A 22,131-nucleotide genomic window follows, 5' to 3' on the forward strand; every position below is an offset into this window, starting at 1 on the left:
TTTGAATTAAATATCAAAACAAATTTTTTTAACTTCAATATAACAAATTATTTTTCAAATATGGTCCGCAACTTTTTTTTTTACAATTTGTGATATAATTATAATGCATATATTACATTTATAAATAAATTTTTATATTATTAAATAGAAAAATAATAGAATTTATATTTAAAAAGAAAATCAATCTAACCAATCAAATTAGAAATCTTAAATAATGATAAAATTTCTATTTTTTTTTTTATCCAATCAAAAGATAATGCAATTTTTCATTATCAAATTCATCTATATTCTTTTTTGTTCATTCTAGTATCTCTTCCTTACCACTTTTATAGATATTATAGATTTATTATTAAAAACTTAAGATTTATCTATTTCCAAATAAAAGATGGAACTTTTCAATTAACCCCCTTACTAGTCACCATTATATCACCAACTACATTAGCATTTGATAATTTTTTTTTTTTACTTTTTTTAATTATAATTGGTGATATCATGTGAAAATTTATTGAATAGCCAATGAACTTATTTATTAATTGAAAAGTTCCATAAACTTGTTTTTATAAAGATAAATCTTTAATTTTTTATAATAAATCTATAATATATATAAAAGTGGAAAGAAGAGAATAATGAGATGAACAAAAAAGGACATGATTAAATTTGATAATGATAAATTGCATTCTGTTTGATTGGATAAAAGACAATATATAAATTTATTATTATTTAAAATTTTTAATTTGATTGGTTAGATTGATTTTCTATTTAAATATAAATTCTATTATATTTTCAACTGAAATTTAATAATATAAAAATTTATTTATAAATGTAATACATTATTATAATTATATTACAAATTGTAAGAACATAAAAAATAAAATAAGTTTCAGACCATAAAATAATTTATTATACTAGAGTTCAATAAATTTATTTTGGTATTTTATTCAAAATAAATATAATAAAATTTAAAATGTGTTAAATTTGTATTGGTTAGATTGTTTTCTGTTTTTTTTAATCCAAACCTATTATATTTTTCTGCATTAAAATTTAATAATATAAAATTTTACTTATAAATATAATAAACGTATAATAATTATAAGAAAAATTGTAAAAAAAAAAATGAACTATATTTCAGAAATTTTTAGCTATATTATTGAAATTTTCACTATTCCGTAGAGTCTACTAACCTAACTATAAACACTACTTAGACACACTTAAATATGACAAATTGAAACAAAAGTATAAAGTGGATATGTTACTGGATAATGGAAGGTTTATATTGGTTATATGAGTTCCACTAAAAATGCCATTAAGGCTAGTGTTTTTTATTGGTTTGGCAGCAGCAAATGTATGATTTGGTTCAAAGCTCCCTCTTTTTTGTCTTCATTTTTTTATCTTTCTCCATCAGAGTTTCTTCGATTGATCTTGTTTCAAAGCTCCCTCTTCTCTTTTTGACTGGAAATGCTTTCTCTCCCTCACACCATCTCCATCTCCCATCTGTGCCACATAGTAATGCAACCAAACAAACAGCAAAGAGTAACAACAAACTTTCATGGCAGCTATAGATATTGAATGGTTTTCTTGAAATAATTAATATTTACCTTGATGAGAAGAAGTTGATTTTTGAAAAGCCATAGTTGATGTTTTTGCACCCAAGAAACTTGCTTTCCTAAAAACAAAACCAGACCCAGAAGAAGATCGATCCACAACAAAAATTTATAGCGATTGAAAAATAGATATAGAGGCAAGTAAATAAAACGAGCACACAAAAAATAGAGCAAGATGTGTATGGTGGATGGGGACCAGAGCTCCATGCTAACGTGTACCGCATGGGCATATTAGTTAGCCAAAATAGAGAAAAACAGACGAATAGATTAGACTAGATGCGAAGGCATGGTGGGTAACCAAAGTTCATATAAAAACACCTGAACAGTATTTTCCACTAACAGTAGTTATCCTTTTGTTGGTAAAATTAATTTATGGGTCTCTCTCTTTTCACCCTTTTCACTACAAGATTTCATGAAAGAAGAGAAGAAACATGGATTTAACTTTATGCCTTCTTTCTTACCTGGTATCATTACTCTTCTCTCCTTCTCCCCCTTTAACCTCCTCATCTTGCATCAAAACCTGTAACAAAAATCGCAACAAATACAGGATCCACCCAATCATAACGCAACCTTAGTGGGTGCAAAATTAATCGCAAAACTAGATCCATGAAAATTGCCTCTTTAAGTCGCATTGAACCCAAGTGCACCCACAAAAATTTGTTAAAAAACTAGAAATGATAAAAGGGTATCAGTTGGTTTATCCTACATCAACACCAACATTCACTGCTCACCTTCTTATCCTCTTGATTCCAAGAACCATCAGAACAATCTTGGGCGTTGGGCGGACCTCCGATCGGGTAATTGGGTTGATCAGACGACTAGGAAGTAAAGTAAGAAGCTTTTGCATCTTGTGACGAGAAATTCTGATGTGGGTTGCTGCGAAGTAGTTGAAGTTGGTCGGAGGAAGAGCGGCTCAAGTGGGGATCTGAAAGAGGGACTGGAGAAAGAGACGAGAGAGGAAACGGAACCTTTCTTTTCCTGATCCTCATCGGTGCAAGAAAAAATTGCTCTCTCTTCCTCAAAAAATACAAAGAACACAAGATTAGACTGAAAATCCCAGAGCAACACAAGTAGTTTGTGAAGGTGAGATTTGCCAAAGGAGAAGGGTAGACAGAGAAAGAGAGAGAGTGCAAGAACACAAAATACTACTACGAAGAACAAGAGCTACCAAAGAAAATTTAAAAGCCTTCTCTCTCTCTCTCTCTCTCTCTCTCTCTAATTTTTATTCGTTGCACCACAGAAGGTTGGGATAGGAATAGTAAAATTGTAATTTGTATTGGAGCTGCGATGTGTATGAGCAGTGAAGGTGGGTGTCACGTGCGGGGAGACAGATGCAGGGGAGCACGTGTGGGGAACCGGTTGAAGTGGTAGACGGTAAGAGAGGAATATTAGAGAGGATAAGTAGAAAAGGTAGTGACGAGGATTGCCAGAGTGGATAGAAAGAGAGAGAAGAAGAAAAGAGGGGCACAAAATGATGGGAGTGGACATTTAGGGGGTGTTTGGTTTATTTGTTGGGTGCAGTTGATAGTTGATGGATACTTAAATAGGTAAATTATAGTATTTGACAAGTTTAAAAAAATAGAGCTGATAGCTGATGGGCAACTGATATGATACTCATCAGCTGCAGTTTGTATCAATTCTATTTTTAGAGCTATTTCTCATCAGCTGATAACTGATTTGATTTTATTTTTTATTTTGATCATATTATTTTTTTTTATTTAACTTGAAAATTAATATTATTAATATTTTTATTTTTTATTTATAATTTTAATATTTTAATTAACATATTTTAACTTTGTTAAAATATTTTTTATTAATAACATAAAATATAAAATATTTATTTATATCTAAAAACTTAAAATTAATTATAAATTTTTCTATTAACAATAATAATTATTTTATTATTTTATCTATATTTTTAAAATTATTTAATTATCTTAAAAAATAATTATTTTCTTATTTCAATAATAAAATAAATAATATAATATAATAGATTAATAATTATATATTTATTTAAATAATAAAATAAATAATATAATGTAATAAATTTATAATTTTATATTTATTTAAAAATTAAATAAATTATATGATATATAACATTATCGGTCATTTCACATATCAACAGCAATAGCTAAATATAATTTTATCAAACACTTAATATAAAACAGCTATCATCAGCTATCAGTTATCAGTTATCAGCTAACAGTAACAGCTATCAGCTAACAGCTATCAGTTGTATTCAACAGTTAAACCAAACATGCCCTTAATATAAAACAGCTATCAATTATCAGCTATCAGCTAACAATAACAGCTATCAACTAATAATTATCAGTTGTATTCAACAGTTAATCCAAACAGGCCCTTAGTTTTTATCCGTCTCTCTACACCTTTTTAAGAAGCTGAGGTAGGGGCCTCTCTCTCTCCTCTATGACTAGGTCTCTCCACAGCCCTTTTGACATGGAAAAAATAGACTCAGCCCAATAATAATCGAAAGTTTCATGTAAATTATTTTATATAAAATAATTGATATAATATATAATTTTGAAGTAGCTTTCGCTAGTACAACAGTACACGTAAGCCAATCTGTGGAGGCAATTTTGCACCATTATACCCTACAAATAAAGGAGAACCAACCCAGATTCGGATCTTTGCTTAAGGGCGAAGACTATTTGATTTAAATTAAATAAATTATGTTTATAATTTAATTTGATTTTTAAGATAATTTAGTTTGATTTAATTTTATATTTAAAAATTTTAATTATTTTAGTTCAGTTCAATTTTAAAGAAAAAAAATAATTGAACTAATTCAAATCGAATTAGTTTATTGATTTTTAAATTGATTTATTTTTATAGGAAATTTATGAATTATATATAATTTTATATATATAAATTATTTAATTTCATTGATTAATAATTATTAAGTTCAAATTAAGATCAAAATCAGATTAAATAACTTGAAAATCAAGTCTAAATTAAAAAATTTATCCAAACTCAAAAATCAATAGGTTCAAACCAAACCGAACAGAAATATGATGGATTGATTTGGCTCGATTTATCATTCATTTAGTTCGATTCAATTTTTAAAATACAATAATTTAATTAATTTAATTTTAATAATTTAATTTAATTTAGTTTAATTTAAACCAAATACTCAGCCCTATGCTATGCCTCTCCACCTATAACAGAGGTACCCTGCTTATTTCCAAAACGACATCACAATGTTATTCAATTCGCAATAATATGAAATGAAAATGGGAAGATATTTAGAGACATATTTTTCTTAACTCGATTTAATTTTGTAGTTAAAAATATATTATTCATTCATTATCAGATTCGAGTTTCGTTCCATCATCCCTTATAAAGAAGAAAAAAAAATTAGGAGCGCTGATAATTAAAAAGAGTTAGTGTGTTTTAATAAAATTCAGTTATTAGTAAACCCAAGAAAAGGAGGAAAGCCCATGGGTCGTCCCTGGCAACCCATGACCCAGTGCACATTTCAAGGCTACATTCTTTGCTGGTCATATGATCTGGTGGATGGAGTTAAAATTTATTTATTTGTTTGTTTGTTTATTTATTTATTCAAGTTTCCACATTTTTCAATGGTTATACGGAACGGTTTGGTTAGGAGACGAAGTGGAAAGTCGTTGTTCATGGGGTGAAGTGAAGGTGCTTGGAAGGAAAACTGGACAGTGAACAGTGCTTATGGTTATGTACTTTCTGATTATTAATTAATTATTGTTGGAGAATCTTGCATCTGATGGCTTATATTCACTGGACAATCTTCATTCATTCATAGTCCTACTTTTGGAGAATCTTTGCATCTGTAACTCTTGTACAGCCCACATTCTGAGACTGGACTTGACTACGGTGGGTTACCTACAGGAAGAGTAGTTTTCAATTTAAATCGAAAAATCAAATTGAATCGATTGAATTTGATTTAATCGATTTGATTTTAAAATTTAATCAATTCGATTTGATTTATAATTTTAATAATTTTAATTAATCGATTTGGTTTGATTATTTTCATAAAAAAAATCAAAAAAATCGAACCGAATCGAAATTATTAATATATATAGGAAATCAAAAAAATCGAATCGAACCGAACTGAAATCAAAGAACACCGAACCGAACCTTAAGATTTTTTAATTTTGATTTCTAATTTTTTTTGTTTTTATGTTTTTATTATTTAGATTTAATGTTAAAAATATGAAATTTTATAAATTTCGGTTTGATCGGTTTAAAACCGAACCGATATTTATCGGTTTGATTCGGTTTGATTTTCTCTTATTAATCGATTTAGTTCGGTTTTTAAAATTTTTTATTTTTTATTTTCAATTTTATAGATTCGGTTCGATTCGAAACAGAACCGACCATTTGCACACCCCTAATTACGCATTGCTACTAAAAGGAAATACTTTTTTTTTAATTACATTGGTTAAACACGAAGAAAAATTAATCAGATAATAAATAATTTCACTTGAAGGAATATTTTATAATTTAATTTATAAGATTTAATGAAGTAAAAAAAAACCTGTATTTTTAACATCTTATAATCGCATTTACAAAGTTTAATGAAACATGTTCTTGGGCTCCGGCTTGGACCCAACTCGCTTGGCTAGATCCTTTCGAAAGGTTTTATAACTGCAAAAATTAATTTTCCTATACCTTTTTTTTTAATAAACTATACGTATCTCCTAATTTACAAAGTTAGGTCTAATATTACTCATATCGGGAAGACTCATTATAGGGGGTAAAGCACTCTCAGTGAAAATTTCCTCCATTTATAAGAATCAAACACTCAACTTTACTTAAAAATATAAAGTCTTTTATTACTTATATCAAGCTACTGGTACTACTTTTTCATTTTTAATAATAAATAGGAAAATATGACATTTTCGTAATTTATAAATAAAAGACAATTAACCCTTTTCATATATAATTCCCAACTGTTTTTCAATATTTTAGGCAAACAACCGAAATTAAATTATTTTCTAATAAAATAATTTTTATAATCAAACTATATTTCATGAAATAAATAAAGTCTAAATTTATTGTAAGTTTTTACTTATTTGAAGTGCATATAATTATGAATAATTCCAAAGAAAGCATTTATAAATTTTAATTAAATTATCATAGAAATCTATAAGAATTTTAAAAATTTTAAGTGGTTACTTCATAATTTTTATAGGATTATCATTTAAAATTCATAAAGATTTAATTATTAAAAGGATTTGAAAATTTTTAATGGGTCACTTTGTAAAAATACAAAAGTTTAGGTTGTTTTTCTAAAATTTGAATGGGGTCGCACAAAGTGTCGTATGTCTTCCTCTGCTTGCTCATCAATTGAAACATTCCCAAGGGTTATTGGCCCTTTTCTTGAGTATCTATATTTTGTACTATTTTCTGATCCTTTTAGTATTTTATTTGTAAATAAATCCATACTTTTTTATTTATTTATAATTCTAAAGAATCAAATTAAATAATATTTTAACACAAATAACTTAGTAATTTATTACCCATCAGGCATAGTAACCTAGTAGTTAATTTGATGGGATGATTTTATCTTACTCCAATTCGACTCTACTTAAAAATGTAAAGACAATTCATCTTATTAAGTTTTTTAAGAAAGATTTTAGAAGAAAGATAAGGTTTTTTTAAAGCTTTTCAATACCTCAAAAAATCGAGTGACCCTCATTGCATTAGTATAATTAGGTTGTTGAAATTATGCGTCTTTTTTTAATTTAATGATTAAAATAATTAATATATATATATATAAATATATTGCAATAAATTATATAATATATATATTTTTAATTATTTTCAAATTTGCATGCAATAATGTAAATTTAAAAATAATTAATTACATATAAACACTATCATAAAAAATAATATTTATATATTTTGCAAAAAATAATTTTAAAAATTTTAAATAGTATTTATTTACCAGGCGATTATATAAGATCAAGTAATATGAAAAAATATATTTGGTAACATGTAAAAATATTAATTTACCAATAATAGTTTTTGCTTGCATGTATGTAACTATTTATTGCAACACCATCACATATATTAAAAACAAATAAGATTATTTTTATAATTTTAATACTTATCTTACATTTTCATATATTTATTCAAATATCATAAATTTAGTAAATCATCTACCTATCTCTCTAATAATATGATATTAAAAAAATGACTTTACTTTTTATTACTTAACTTTATCTTATTTTAAAAAATTTTATCTTACTAATTCCTTACATGTAAAATATTTATTTTATTTTATAAATTTAGATGGTGATAATTTGCTATCAATATTATTGATTGTAAATATTTTATGCTATTTCTTTAATTGAAAGACAGTATACTATAAAAACAAAAAGAAAAAACTTAAATTTTATTATGTTTTATTCATAAAAAAAAACTTAAATTTCATAAAATAATATATATAATACAATTATTTGATTGATAAGGATGAGATCCTTCTTTTTTATCAAGTAAATTTAAAAGTTCTATTTTATTGAGAATACTCTAAAAATAGCAATCATAAATACACTAAACAAAATGAAATATTCCTTTAATTAATTAGATCACTCAAAGAAAAATTAAATTTCAAATTAAATATGTATAGTTGATTTGAAAATATTAATTTTTAATTGTATATAAAAAAATAAATATAATATATTTACCCAATGCCTTGCATTTAGATTTCTTGTAGGATTAAGCCTTCCTCAAATTTATAAATACCCACATCAGATTTTAGTAGGTAGGTGTTATGATCCATGGAAATTCTTGTGGGTATGGATTTCACCGGATTTAGGATTTAATTGAGAGATATTCAATTACAGTGCTTTGGTTGAGGAAAATTCAATTAAAGTGAGATTCGAAATCCCAGATAAAATATATACTTATTTTTAATAAATAAAATTAATTAAGATATTTATCATTTGGTTAAACTACAAATTCAATTGATCGAATTGTACATTCGAGTTTGTTGGATGATATTGAATCAATAAGACTTAATATTTACTTGATTCGGCAATTGAGGCCAAGTAGTTTTTGAAACCTCAACCTCAGCCCATAAATTAAAGAAAAAAAAAATGTTTATTTCAACTGCCAAATCAATGAATAATATATTGCATTGGAATTTCACTTTGTTAATGATTAGTCAAGACTTGAATATTTTAGCTTAATACAACAATTATGAAGTCAAGTCGTGCTGGGCTGTGCATGGCTTTCTATCATTTCATTCGCTTTCATCCACTGCTGAAGGGCCATGAATCGTCACTTCGCATCGATTAGTTAAGTTGTGGCTTGGCCTTCTTTATTTTTTCCACCACAAAACAATATTACAATCAAAATATATCTATCAATAATCAATGACGGATGAATTTATAAATTGATAAATAAAAATGTTATAATATTAAAAATATTAATTATATAATAAAATTATATATACAAATCCTAATGTAAATGAAATTTTATTTATATAAATAATTAATTTAAATTATTTAAAAAGTTATTAGCATACTTTATTAAATACCTCAATTACCTAAACTCTACTTCTATTTGTCTACTAGATAACTTATAAATTGGAAAAAAAATTAATTGCTATTTTAAATTTTATTTTTCAATCTTGTATTAGACACATTCTCTCAAACATAATTTTTATTACTCAATAAGGGTTGTTTAAGTTTTTTTTTTTTTAATTAAGTTCATTACTTTTAATTTGTAAATTAATTTTTAATATATATTTTAAATTATTTTTTATTTGATTTTTATGTATTATAAATTATTAATAAAAAACCATTAAAAATTTAAATGACAATAATCCTATTCAATAACATTATCAATAATAAATATATAAAAATATAAGAGATACGTTTTATAGGAAACACATCCCATAAAGAAATAAATTAAAAAGGTAAAAGAAAAACCGTAGAGGTGTGTTTGATGAAAATTCTTTTTGAGTGCAGTTACTATATATGGTAGAATTTTCAAATTTTGTTAATCTATTCTTAGATTTAGACTATGACTTCATCCACCCTATTAATTGTAGTCGAATGATTAGTTGGACTAAAAATGTAACTATCTATATTATAAGGCAAGTTAGATTTTTTCTAAAAATTATTATGTGATACTTTTTTAAAAAAATTTAGCTTACTAATTAATGTTTTAATTTTTTTTCTTTATTTAATTAATAATGTTAATTTTATAATTTTAAAAAATAAAATAATAAATTGAACTAAATGACCATTGATTTGTAATTTATGACTATTATTTTTAAAAGTGATAAAAAAAATAATTTTATCAAAAAATTAAATTGAATATGTAAATATTAAAAGTAAATTATTAAATGAGAGTATTATAATTATATGTTATAAATTATGATAAATTCAAAAATATTAAAATTAATTTAATAAAAAATATTATAATTTAAATTAAATATAAAAAATTAATTTTTATTAAATTTGTGTATAGTACAAGCATTTATCTAGTTTCTAATATATTAAAAGCCATAAAAAGTGATAAACAATTAGCGATAATTAATCCATAATTGTAAAATTATTATTTAAGATTGTTACACTCATTTCATTTAAACATTTTAGAATAGTTTTACATCCATTTTGCCTTTATAATTGAGTACTTTTTATATTTTTAGCTTTATTTTAGCTAAATTGTTAATTTTAATTACTTTATATTTGATTTTTAGAATTTTAATTTTTTAATAGGTTTTGTGGTGAATCGAAAGTCAATGATACATTAGGAGATGATTTGAGGAGGTTTGAAAGCTTAAAGAATAGAAAAAGATGAAGAAATCAAATTTTGAAATCCAAACCTGCCGAAATTTGCATGAGAAGTTACTTAATATCTTGCTAAGGGTATGTTGTGGTACTTAAGATTGGCTCGGGTTAAGCTGAAATCAAGCGCAGCGAAAAATTCATTACAGCATAAGAACCTGACGAGATTTGCTAAAGAACCTGCTTGTCCTATGTTGATGGGTAGTGCAGTGCCTAAAACTTTACTTAAGATGTTACTTAAGGTTAAGCAACTCTATTAGCAGACACTCTAGAAACGTGAAAAACATGCTGACCTGACAATTTGTACACCTCATCTCCTATTCATTCCCTTGTCCTTATCCATTTTTAAACTTACTTTAGAGTAACTTTTGGGACTATATAAAAGCATATTTTTTTAATTTTTGCCCTAAGAAGAAGTAGTAAGGAAAAAGAGAGAACAACGGAAGAAAAGGAAAAATAAAAAAAGAATAAGAAAGAGAAGGGAGAACGCAATTTCTACTGGAGAGCTGCTACTAAGTGACGTTCACTTGCAGTTTTTCAGAGTTTTGGGCTCTCTTTCATTTGGATTTTTCTATTTTTAGTCTATTTTATGTTTCCTTTATTAGTTTTATTATTTTCTCTTGTAAATTTTACCATGATAGAATAGTTTTTTTAAGATTTCAGAGTTAAGTTGTAATATTTTGAATTTATTTTGTGGATTTGAATTGAGTGTTATCTAGATTTATATAAATATGAGTTTTGATTCTTTTTCTTGTGTGCTTTATGACTTACCTAATTTTGGATTCTATTAGATCTAAAATCTTTGATTGACGGACTGAAAGATAAAAATCATTAATAGATAATCAATGATTTAAACTTAAAAATACCTAGATTTAGAAATAAACTAAAGATTTAAGATGATTCATTAATTGATTACAAAACATAATGGGTTTTTAAGTGAATCAAATAACATACGAAAATAGGTTTGGTTTTCTCAAAATACTCTTTGATTTTTGAAAAATATATCAAAGGATTTCATAATCAATCACCTTTAAACTATATTTTCTCTTAAAATTGGATGAACTAAGATAAATCCCAATAGATTTAATTTATAAATCTCAATTCTAAAATTATTTTTACTATCAATTAGTCTTTGTTCTTGCTTATCAATTATTAATTTAGTTAATTTTTACTCAGATTAAGACTTTATTTACATTACTCATTGCTTATTTTCTTTATTTTCTATTTAAATTACTGCATTTAATTAATTTAATTCTTCTATAAATTGTCATTAGTATAAATAATCAAAACAACTATAGTCTAATACTTAAATATAATTTTTCTTGAGAACAATACTTTACTTATCATTTTATTATTTAATACAACTCGTATACTTGTGGATTACACGTAAAAGATTAAAAAATTCTATACTTATTAATAAATTACGATATCAGTATTCTATCTATTAATAAATGGAGGGATAATGTGATAGTAGAAAATTGATATTACCAATTTAATGGAAATGAAACTAATCCCATAAAGATAATGAGCTAAATCACATGATATATATTTTTTTAATTATACTAAATCTTTTATTCTATAAAATCATCTTTTATGTTAATCTAACCAATAAAAATTCATTATAAAAAAATCAATATTTACTTTAACTTATTGAAAAAAATAAATAAAATACAGGCAAACTAATTTTTTTTTTAAACAAAATAACAAAATGAACGTAATACAAAGAATCAATTTATTTTAACTTTTAAATAATGGTTTTACCCATTTGCATTTATAAAAACTCATTATTATTATATCCTATCTTTTATTTTATTGCATTTGACTTAAGAATTAAATTAATATTATGCATTAATAATTAGATCAACTATACATATAACTTTTCATAAAAACATAATTTAACTAAAAATATAATAATTTTTATATAAATAAATATTATTATCTATAAAATTAATTAAATTAATATTTTAATATAAATATTATATATAAATTATAAATTATAAACAAATAAATATATCAATAAAGTTTCTAAAAATAATAAGAAGAGTATTATAAATATTATAATTAATCTTGAAATTTCAATTTTACTAAATAAATTAAAAGTTGCAGTTTTAGTTTTATGAAAAATATGAACAATAGAATCTATAATTTATGAATATCAAAAATAACATTGCAAGAAAATTTTTCTTGCATAAATCACTTAGTCTACCATAAACTTTAGATACAAGATATATGATAAGATCTATCTATGAAATAAATGAATTCTACGACTGAGTTTAGACAAGAGTTTCTCCATAATCAATTTATCTTAAAACTTTCTTGTAGGACCTCTTGTTTATGATGCTAATAAGTCTTCTTTCCAAATCCATCACTACTCAAGCTGTATCTTTCACTCTAGCTTAAGATTTCAACTATTAATTAATAGCTTTAGTGGTTACCACAAACGTTCTCATCAAACAAGCATGTTACATCTTTGATTTTATTTCAAAAACAAAAATTCAAAATCAATTTTATTAATTCCTAAAATTTTAAATTTTAAATTTTAATTTTTCATTCTTAAATTTTAAAGTTTACAAAACACTTGCTTTGCTCTCTAAATTAAAAATCTTGCACTTATAATTTAGGACCATTGTATACATAATAATTTTGTTAATGAGAATTGATTTCGTTAAGAAGACTTAATTAATATTTTATTAAATTTGAGAGTTTCAACCTTATATATTATCTTTTTTATAAGTAATTTATAAATTTTACTATAATCTCTCAATGATCTTAAATTGAAAGCTTCTTTTCACCTAAATTTTTCGTTATATATATATATATATATATATTTTTTTTTTTTTTTGAAATAAAAATATTTATATTAAATTAAAATTTTAAAGATTAAGCCTTTTTAAGTCAACAATAGAAAAGGCCCGAAGAGGTTGCTATTGTAATTGGATAAGGCAGCCAAAGGGATTCTCTCTCTCTCTCTCTCTCTCTCTCTCTCTCTCTCTCTCTCTCTCTCTCTCTCTCTCTCTCTCTCTCTCTCTCTCTCTCTCTAGAGCAGCAGCCAAAAGGGACTTTACTTTTGATCTCACATGGGCCGATGGGCAACGTTAGATGAATGTGAAGGCATCATCTGTTCTTAATTAATGAGAAAATGATTCTTCAAGACAGAGTAATAATATTGTAAGGGATATACCGCAGTATGCGCTATTTGCGCTATTGTGATCATCATTTATTAATTTATAATTTTTTTAAAAATAATATAATTATTAAGAGATAAACTTACAATTTTCTAGTTAAAAATTATTTTTAATTTGTATTTATAATTTTATAAAATTTAACATTTTAAAATACTATAATTTTAGGAATTTTCTTATTTAATGAATTCTTTATTTATTAGTTAAATACTAATCTGATATGACAAATTAAAGATTAAATAATAGCTACTTGTCAATATATATATATATATATATATATATATATATATATATATATATATATATATATATATATATATATCCTAATTAAACTAAATAAATAGTATTGAAAAAAAATATAGTATAATATTGTTTAATATTAATAAATTAAATATATAAAAAAATAAAAAAAAATCAATTTTAATTAAAAAAAAAATAATAATTTAGTATTATAATAATAAAAGATTAAATTTAATTAGTTATTAAAATTTAATATATTAATATAATATTCTATTATATAAAAAATAATAAAAAACTGTATTAAAAAATATTAAACCATGACTACGTATAACAAATGTAGATAATAGGCAAGCATATTAAAAAATAACTAATATTTGTAAAATAATAATTTCCCTATCCAGAAAAATTATAACCTATTGATCTACTCGTTAAAAAATTACAAAAATTTTGGACAAATTTACATGGTTGAGTTTTCCAAAAAAAAAAAAACGAAACTTGTGTAAAAATTTCAAAGTTTATTTTCAACAAATTTAGGCATTATAATTATTATGAATAAAAAAAATAATAAATTATTATTTTATGGAATAAGTTTTTTTTTTGAAATTTATAGAATAAATTAAACTATACTCTTTGTACCTTTTTTACGATGCCTAAATTATTAACTAATTTAATTTTTTAGTTCCACCTGATCTCTTTTCTTGGATGATCGCTGATGAGTTTTTCACCAATAACTACTCTTATATTAATTTTTTTATTTTTTTTTAATAAACTCTTAGATATGTGTCTTTTAAGATAGATATGAATTTCTTTTTATAGATTTGTATCCATTAAGAATAAATATGATATTCTCTTTTCAATATTGCAGTTTTATTTTCTTACTTAGTGAAGTTTTATTTATTTTTTGCAATATTTAGATGGTCTATTTTACAATTCCAAATACAACATATATCATTGATTTTTTTTAGTTAGCAATTTTGAATCTTCAGATATGGATAATGATCTTCTATCATTGGAACCTGGTAATACAATCTATTCTTTCATTGAAGTTTAGTGATTTAACATTTTCTATGGGCAACAAGGATAATAAGTTCTTGAAAGGACAATGTTGTAAGAAGTTTCTTTGGTTGTCCAAATTAAAAGGATCAGTTATTACTGATAAGATTATTTTGCTCTACCCAAATTATCTCTTAATAGAAGATTTTAATAATATATGTTTGTATTTTTTTTTCCTTTATAAGAAAATTATGTTGTACGGTCCTTCGGGATACTACATCGGATATGAAGTGTGCATGTATGGGTTATATAGAAACAAAGACTTTGTTAAAATTATCATGATTTTAATAGTGGTCCATTTTTATCACTAACCTATGTTTGCATGTATTCTATCTATTGACAAAAAAAAAAAAAGATGCCTAAGTCCACGAGTGAGTTCAGCGTGTCTAGGGAGCTGATCTCTCAGGATCCTACATCGGATGCAGAATGTGCGTGTGTATAAGTTATATAAGAAGAAAGATTCTGTTAAAATTATCATAGTTTTAATAGCAGTCTATTCATGTCATTAATCTATATGTGCGTATGTTTCATCTATTGACAAAATGAAAAATTTCTGTTATACTTATCTTATGATTTTTATTATATTAATAAATTGTCAGATGTTATCAAAACTAAATCTTTTCATTCCGATGGCCTTTCTCCAAAATGATACAATTTGAAAAAGAATAGGATTCCAATAGATTTCTCTCTTACTAAATCTGTCTTGAAAACCTTTACAAATTTTTTTTTTAAAATATAAATTCAAATTTACATTCATTTCACCTCTTGATTTGTGACACCCCTTACCCATCTACAGTATAGCCGAGTAAGATATGTTACACAGTGTACCGAAACACCCTATTTTATTTTAATCCTTTTTATCCTTCCTTCTTTATTTTTATCATAGCTATAAAGTACAATTAGTGAAGTATAATTTGTTTAAGTCATTTATGGAAAACATCAATTTATTTGAGGTTTCGCAAATTTTCTAGAAAATCCGGCAAAGTACCGGCTAAAAATGAAAAAAACAATTCTTCGGAACCTGTGAAAACACTTCCAAAATTTTCAATCAATCAATCCCAAACTCCATTTCATCAATAAAATCTCAATATTTTTCAACAACATTTCCATTTCTCAATTATTTATTTCATATGATATTTATGTAAAAGTCATTAATAAATATTCACTTTTTCATTCAGAAGCACAATTTCCACTATTTATATCAATACCAAAATACATTACATAAGTCTTAATTACACATGAAAAAATAAAAATTAATTACAAAATACCCAAAATAAAACCTAGTATCCTACCAATGCACTGATGTCGGTGAGGTGACACGGATACTATGCAGAGCTGCAGAAGGTCTCATCCAGTCTGTGGTCTACTGGGCTCTCGGTCGGTTTCTCCAGAACCTACGCGTAGCAAAAGCAACGCGCTAAGCAATACTGCTTAGTGGTGCCAATAATAAAATAAAAAAAGAAATAATAGAAAATAAATATGCAATGCATGTTCTGATGTCTTATGCAGACAATTTTTCAAACATTATTGGTAATCTTATTTATTTTGTACTTGTTATATTCATAATTTCATTAAATTTATCCACTTCCATTTTTAGTTGCCCAAATAACCTATACTGGATGACTGGACTGGATAAATGAGTAAACTGGCACTGGGTATCAAGTACCTCGGGCCGTCACACCATCGGTCACATATGTATCTCCCGGTGTGCAACTGAACAGCTAATGAGCTGTAATAAATATTAGGTACAAGGCCAAGTATCATCACAATGTCAAAATGGTTAAAAGCCATAAAATCACAGAATGACATAATGTCATGTGCAATACTGCTAACTGAACCCTATTGGCATGCCAACCTATCCAAACCAACCTTGCTACGTTTACTAGGGCATGTTATATTTTTAAATTGTACAATTCTTGAAATTTAAGTTTAGGTGTTACTATTCATTTCATTAGTCAACATTGATTCTAATACTCCCAACATACCACATTTTACATTCTAAAGTTGTTGATATTGGTTGCCAATACCATTTCTAAGCTTAGTGCTAGTTGTTCAAAATTTCAGATTTCAAGCCTTGTGTTTAATTTAATGTCCATCCACAACTACCGCGACCAATATATAAAATTTCTTGCTAACATTTCTCCATCAATACATCAATATAATATATTTCAGGCAAAATATTTAATTTAGCTTCTATATTTATTGAGAAAATTCAATTTAGTCCATTTTTAATTTTTTTTATTCAATTTAACTTAAAAATTTCAATTTAAGATCAATTTAGCTCAAAATTTAAAATTTATGAACTAAATTTTTCAATTTTTTATTTAAATCAAAAATTAAAAAGTTCAATTTTTTAATTTTGGAACTGAATTTTTTAATTTCCTGATTTAAATCTAAAAATTAAGAAACTCAATTTGTTTATTTTTTTTATTTTTGAAATAAATTAAGCTTAAATTAAAATTTCTGAATGAAATGAGACAAAAAATTAAAAATAAACTAAATTGAACTCTCCCAATAAATACAGGAGTGAAATTAAGCTTTAATCCATATTTCTAAGCTCCCACTATCAAAATGTCATTACCAATTATACATATATGGAATAAAATTATGAATTTATCATAATTTTTTTTATTTCTAACCCCTTTCAAATAATAAAAAATAATTTTATTTTTATTTTTATTTTTATCTCTTTTATTTTTCTTTCATCTAAATAAAAGAAAATAAAATAATAAAAAATATTCTTTTTTTTAATTTTCCTTTCTCTCTAAAATGTTTTCCAAAATAGTGTAGGATTATACCCTTGGGATAGAATTGTAAACGAATACTTCTAGTTCATAATACCAGAAGTGAATTAGGCTAAAATCTCTGCATTTCTCGTTCTTCCACCAATCTTCCTCTTTCCTAGTTAATTGGCAAGCTTCCTCCTCATTTCCTTCATCATTTAGACTTGACTGTTCTTGTAGGTTGTACGGATAGTTAACACAACTCAAATCTGAGATGAAAAGTCCTTCATTAATTAGACCTGACTATTCACCATCCAGCTTAGAAAATTACAGGAATGTTAATCTGACTAGCCAGGGTGACATCCCTCTCCATATTAAGATCGAGGTCCAGGTGAAAACTTTTTTATTGAATAAAGTGAGACAGATTTTTTCATGAAGATTTTTTCATGTTAATTTATCATTATATAATATAAATTTATTTATTAAAAATAAAAAATTTAAACTTAATTTTAATAATATATATTTTTTTATTAAATTTATAATATTTAAATAAATAAAATAAATTACCTTTTAATGAATAATATTATATTATTTTATAAGCAGGTTATGGAATTCGGGTAAGGAGACTTTTTTTTTTTGGTCCTCACTCTCTCACAATATAAGAATAGGGATGAAGTCGGGGAAAATTAATTATGTATGAGACAAGTCGGATTAAGTTTAAAAATAATTATTGTTTCTAAAAAAGTGAATTTCATGTAATTTCATTAAAATTATAAAAATCATTAACCTAATTAATAATAATAATAGAATCGTGAAATTTATTTGTCAATTAAAATTTAATATTCTTATTAATAAAATTAACCATAAAAATAATAATACTTTCATTTATTTTTATCTGTTGCATTTAATTTTTTTTCTAAATTATTTGTTGCGTTTAAAAAAATTAGAGAGCATTGATTTTTTTGTTTTTACTGATTTTATCCTTTATTAAATATAATAAAGATTTATATAATTTTTTAAATAAAATAAAAAATTATTCAATTATTTCTTTAATTGTGATACAAAATTTAAATATAAATAAAAATGAAAGCTGATAATAATTTTTTTAAGCAATCTAATTTAAATACAAAAAGGAATATTTGACAAATTTCGGATGAAGAACGCTTGAATATATATATAAATAAACCAACAGCAAGAACAAGGCCAAATGCAAGCTTTCTTATTCCCTGTCACCGTCACTGAAACCCACCAAGAAATGTCCCAATTCACTTTCCAAGCCCCCTTTCTTTTTCAGTTTTTCTAGAGGACTAGACATATATGTGTAATAAATGACCCTTCATAATTATTAAAAAAAAAAATTCTCTTCATCTCATTATAGTACATAATTTTTAAAAAAAATTCTCATTTTATTTATTATTTTAAAAAAATAAAAAAAATACTAATTATTTTTTCTCAATTTTACTCTTATTTATTTTTAATTTCAATACATTTATCTATTCTTAACCGTTTTTTATATTCCAATGATACTATAAATATATTTTAGTTAATTATTAGTATTTTTTATAAAAATAATATTAAATTTTTTTGTAAAAATAATATTATCTAACCATTTCCATAATTCTTATGTGAAACCCTTAGAAAGCTATTACAATGAAACTGAGGGAGTATTCATAATAAATAATACAATTAAATCAGGAAGACTTTGATCCTTTCAAATTCATTAGAAATGGTCTAAAGTTCAAAGATAAGAATTAATTATGTTATTTTAGAATAAAATAAATTCTTCACTATTTATGACTACCCTGCTTTTGTCTTCCTAAAATTGTTGATTAGTCAAATGATGACAATGATATCATTTTGTAAATATATATGAAGTTTCCTTGCAGATACTGTCAGGAAGGAAACTACAAACAGATAAAATGAAAGTGAGAAACATATTAATTATTTCTGATATTCATTTTCATTGACTATGTATAGGTTTATTTGTATTTCAATATTGGAGTCTTTAAAAAACAATAAAATTAATATTGCAATCTTTCAATTCAAGAAGTCAGGAAGAAAATAAAATAAAAGAATGGGGAAAATGCAAGGAAAATTACTCCCTTGACCTAACTTATTTATGTTTTGCCCATCAGCAATGCGCTCTGCAAACTTTGAAACCTCTCAACTTCTCATTCCTGGTGCCAGAAATAGCACGAGCAAAACCATTGATTTCTGAATTCTGAGTGCTTGACAGATATGGCCTTCTGTGTTGCTGTCAAGATTTTAATAGTAGCAACCCTTCTGGGGGTTGGTCCTCGAGTTGAGTGCTTGAATTTTAACTTCACAGAATTCGACGATTCAACTAGAGACCAACTGATTCTGAGTGGAGATTCTAATATGTTTAGTGGAGCCATCCAAATTACACCAGATGTTAATGGAGAACCTATAACAAACAAATCGGGACGGGTACTGTACAGAAAGCCATTCAGGCTCCGGAGCAAAGGCTACAACGCATCTTTTAATTCCACCTTTGTGCTCAATATTCAAGCCCAGACACGTCCAGGAGGAGAAGGTTTGGCTTTTATATTAACAGGATCTTCCGTTGTTGATATTAACGCCGATGGACAATGGCTTGGTATAGTAGAACCGCAGATGAACGGTTCCTCTCAAGCCAACACAGTGGCGATAGAGTTTGACACTAGGAAAAGCTACGAAGAAGATCTTAATGACAACCACGTTGGCTTGGATGTAAACTCTGTCTACTCTCTTGTACAATTTTCATTATCTGACCTTGGTGTTAATCTCTCCAGTGGTTTGAATTTCAGCGTACATGTCCAATATGATGGTGAATTAAAAAATTTGACCCTCTTCCTGGAGGACATGAAGATTCCAGTGTTCTCTGAGATTATCGATCTCTCAGCCTATCTACCAGAAAATGTTTACCTGGGATTTTCAGGCTCAACAAGCGATTTCACCCAGCTAAACTGCTTGAGATCATGGGCATTCAACGGTACTGAGGACGATGACGATAACTTCTGGATTTGGATTGTGGTTCCAATTCTAGGAGTGGCATTGTTGGTTGGCGTTGCTTTTGCCGTGTACTGGAAAAGGAAATTAGATAGAGAGAAACTGGAGGATGCTTATCCAAGCATTGAAGAGGCGATCCAAGGCTCCTCCACTGCTCCACGGAAGTTCAAACTGAAAGAGCTTGGGAAAGCAACAGGCAACTTCAGCCCCAAGAACAAACTCGGGAAAGGCGGCTTTGGAACTGTCTACAAAGGGGTCATGGGAAACAAGGAGGTCGCTGTCAAGAAAGTTTCCAAGACATCAACTCAAGGAAAGACAGAATTCATAGCAGAAGTCACCACAATCGGCAAGCTCCATCACAGAAATCTCGTCAAGTTAATCGGATGGTGTTACGAAAAGCGTGAATTCCTCCTCGTCTACGAGTACTTGCCTAATGGAAGCCTGGACAAATTCATATTCTGTGAGAAGTCCAGCATGGAGGAATCTACCATAAGCTGGGAAACAAGGCTCAGTGTGGTAACTGGGACAGCGCAGGCTTTGGAATATCTGCACAACGGCTGCGAGGAGACGATACTTCACCGAGACATCAAGTCCAGCAACATAATGTTAGATTCTGAGTTCAACGCCAAGCTGGGAGATTTTGGACTTGCTCGTTCCATTAAACTCGGTGATCAAACTCACCACTCGACAAAAGAGCTTGCAGGAACACCTGGGTACATGGCTCCAGAGAGTATTCTCACCGGAAGGTTTACAAGGGAGACGGATGTTTATGCCTTTGGTATACTCATCCTGGAAGTTGCTTGTGGAAGGAAGCCTGGAAGTCAAAGCCAGCAGGATGACTACAACAGTAACATCGTGCATTGGGTATGGGACCTCTATAGCAAGGGAAGGATACTCAGTGCTGCAGATTCCAGATTGAATGGGGACTTCGCAACAGAAGATATGGAGTGTGCGTTTATTCTGGGATTGGCATGTTGCCACCCAAACCCACACAAGAGGCCCTCAATGAAAATAGTTTTGCAGGTTCTGAAAGGGGAAGCAGCACCACCACCAGTGCCCAATGAAAGGCCTGTTTTTATGTGGCCACCATTGCCTCCATCTTTTAAAGAATTGGATATCTCTCATGGCCAAATCACTCCATTTACAGAACTAAGTGGGAGATAGGAAATAGCAATTAGAAGTATAATTAAGTTTTTTTTATTTTTTTTTCCTTTTTGCATTACAATGCCACTGACAGATTCAGTAGCACTCCTGGAATTCTTTAAAAAAAAAATTATATTCCTCGACCTTTATTTAACTTCAATTGTTAGAAGACAGTGGTCGGCCAACTACGTACTGCATGGCCTATGAGCGATTTCCCTCAACGTTTGCAAATACCATGATCTTTTCATAAGACTATATACATGTTATAGCTGCATCTGGACAAAGAGAAGCTTTTCCTTTGAATGTCATAGGCTGTCTGTACTTAACGCAATTAGTGCAGAAATATTAGTACCCTTTCCACCCTAGCAAATACAAAATTTTT

At 26.6% G+C, this 22,131-nt stretch overlaps 1 protein-coding gene across 1 annotated transcript; it reads left to right on the forward strand.

Moving 5' to 3' along the window:
• Nucleotides 1-19,731: 19,731 nt before the first annotated feature.
• On the forward strand, nt 19,732-22,109 carry LOC110668398 (probable L-type lectin-domain containing receptor kinase S.5). Its single transcript, XM_021829602.2, has one exon. It carries the CDS (start codon nt 19,836-19,838, stop codon nt 21,768-21,770), a length of 1,935 nt encoding a protein of 644 aa, XP_021685294.2. The 5' UTR covers nt 19,732-19,835; the 3' UTR covers nt 21,771-22,109.
• Nucleotides 22,110-22,131: the final 22 nt, after the last annotated feature.

The sequence above is a fragment of the Hevea brasiliensis genome, chromosome 5, assembly GCF_030052815.1.
Source record: "Hevea brasiliensis isolate MT/VB/25A 57/8 chromosome 5, ASM3005281v1, whole genome shotgun sequence".
Classification (NCBI taxonomy): Eukaryota; Viridiplantae; Streptophyta; class Magnoliopsida; order Malpighiales; family Euphorbiaceae; genus Hevea; species Hevea brasiliensis.

What these genes read in the sequence shown, in the direction of transcription:
- LOC110668398 (XM_021829602.2), top strand. Translation starts at nt 19,836, where the DNA reads ATGGCCTTCTGTGTTGCTGTCAAGATTTTAATAGTAGCAACCCTTCTG.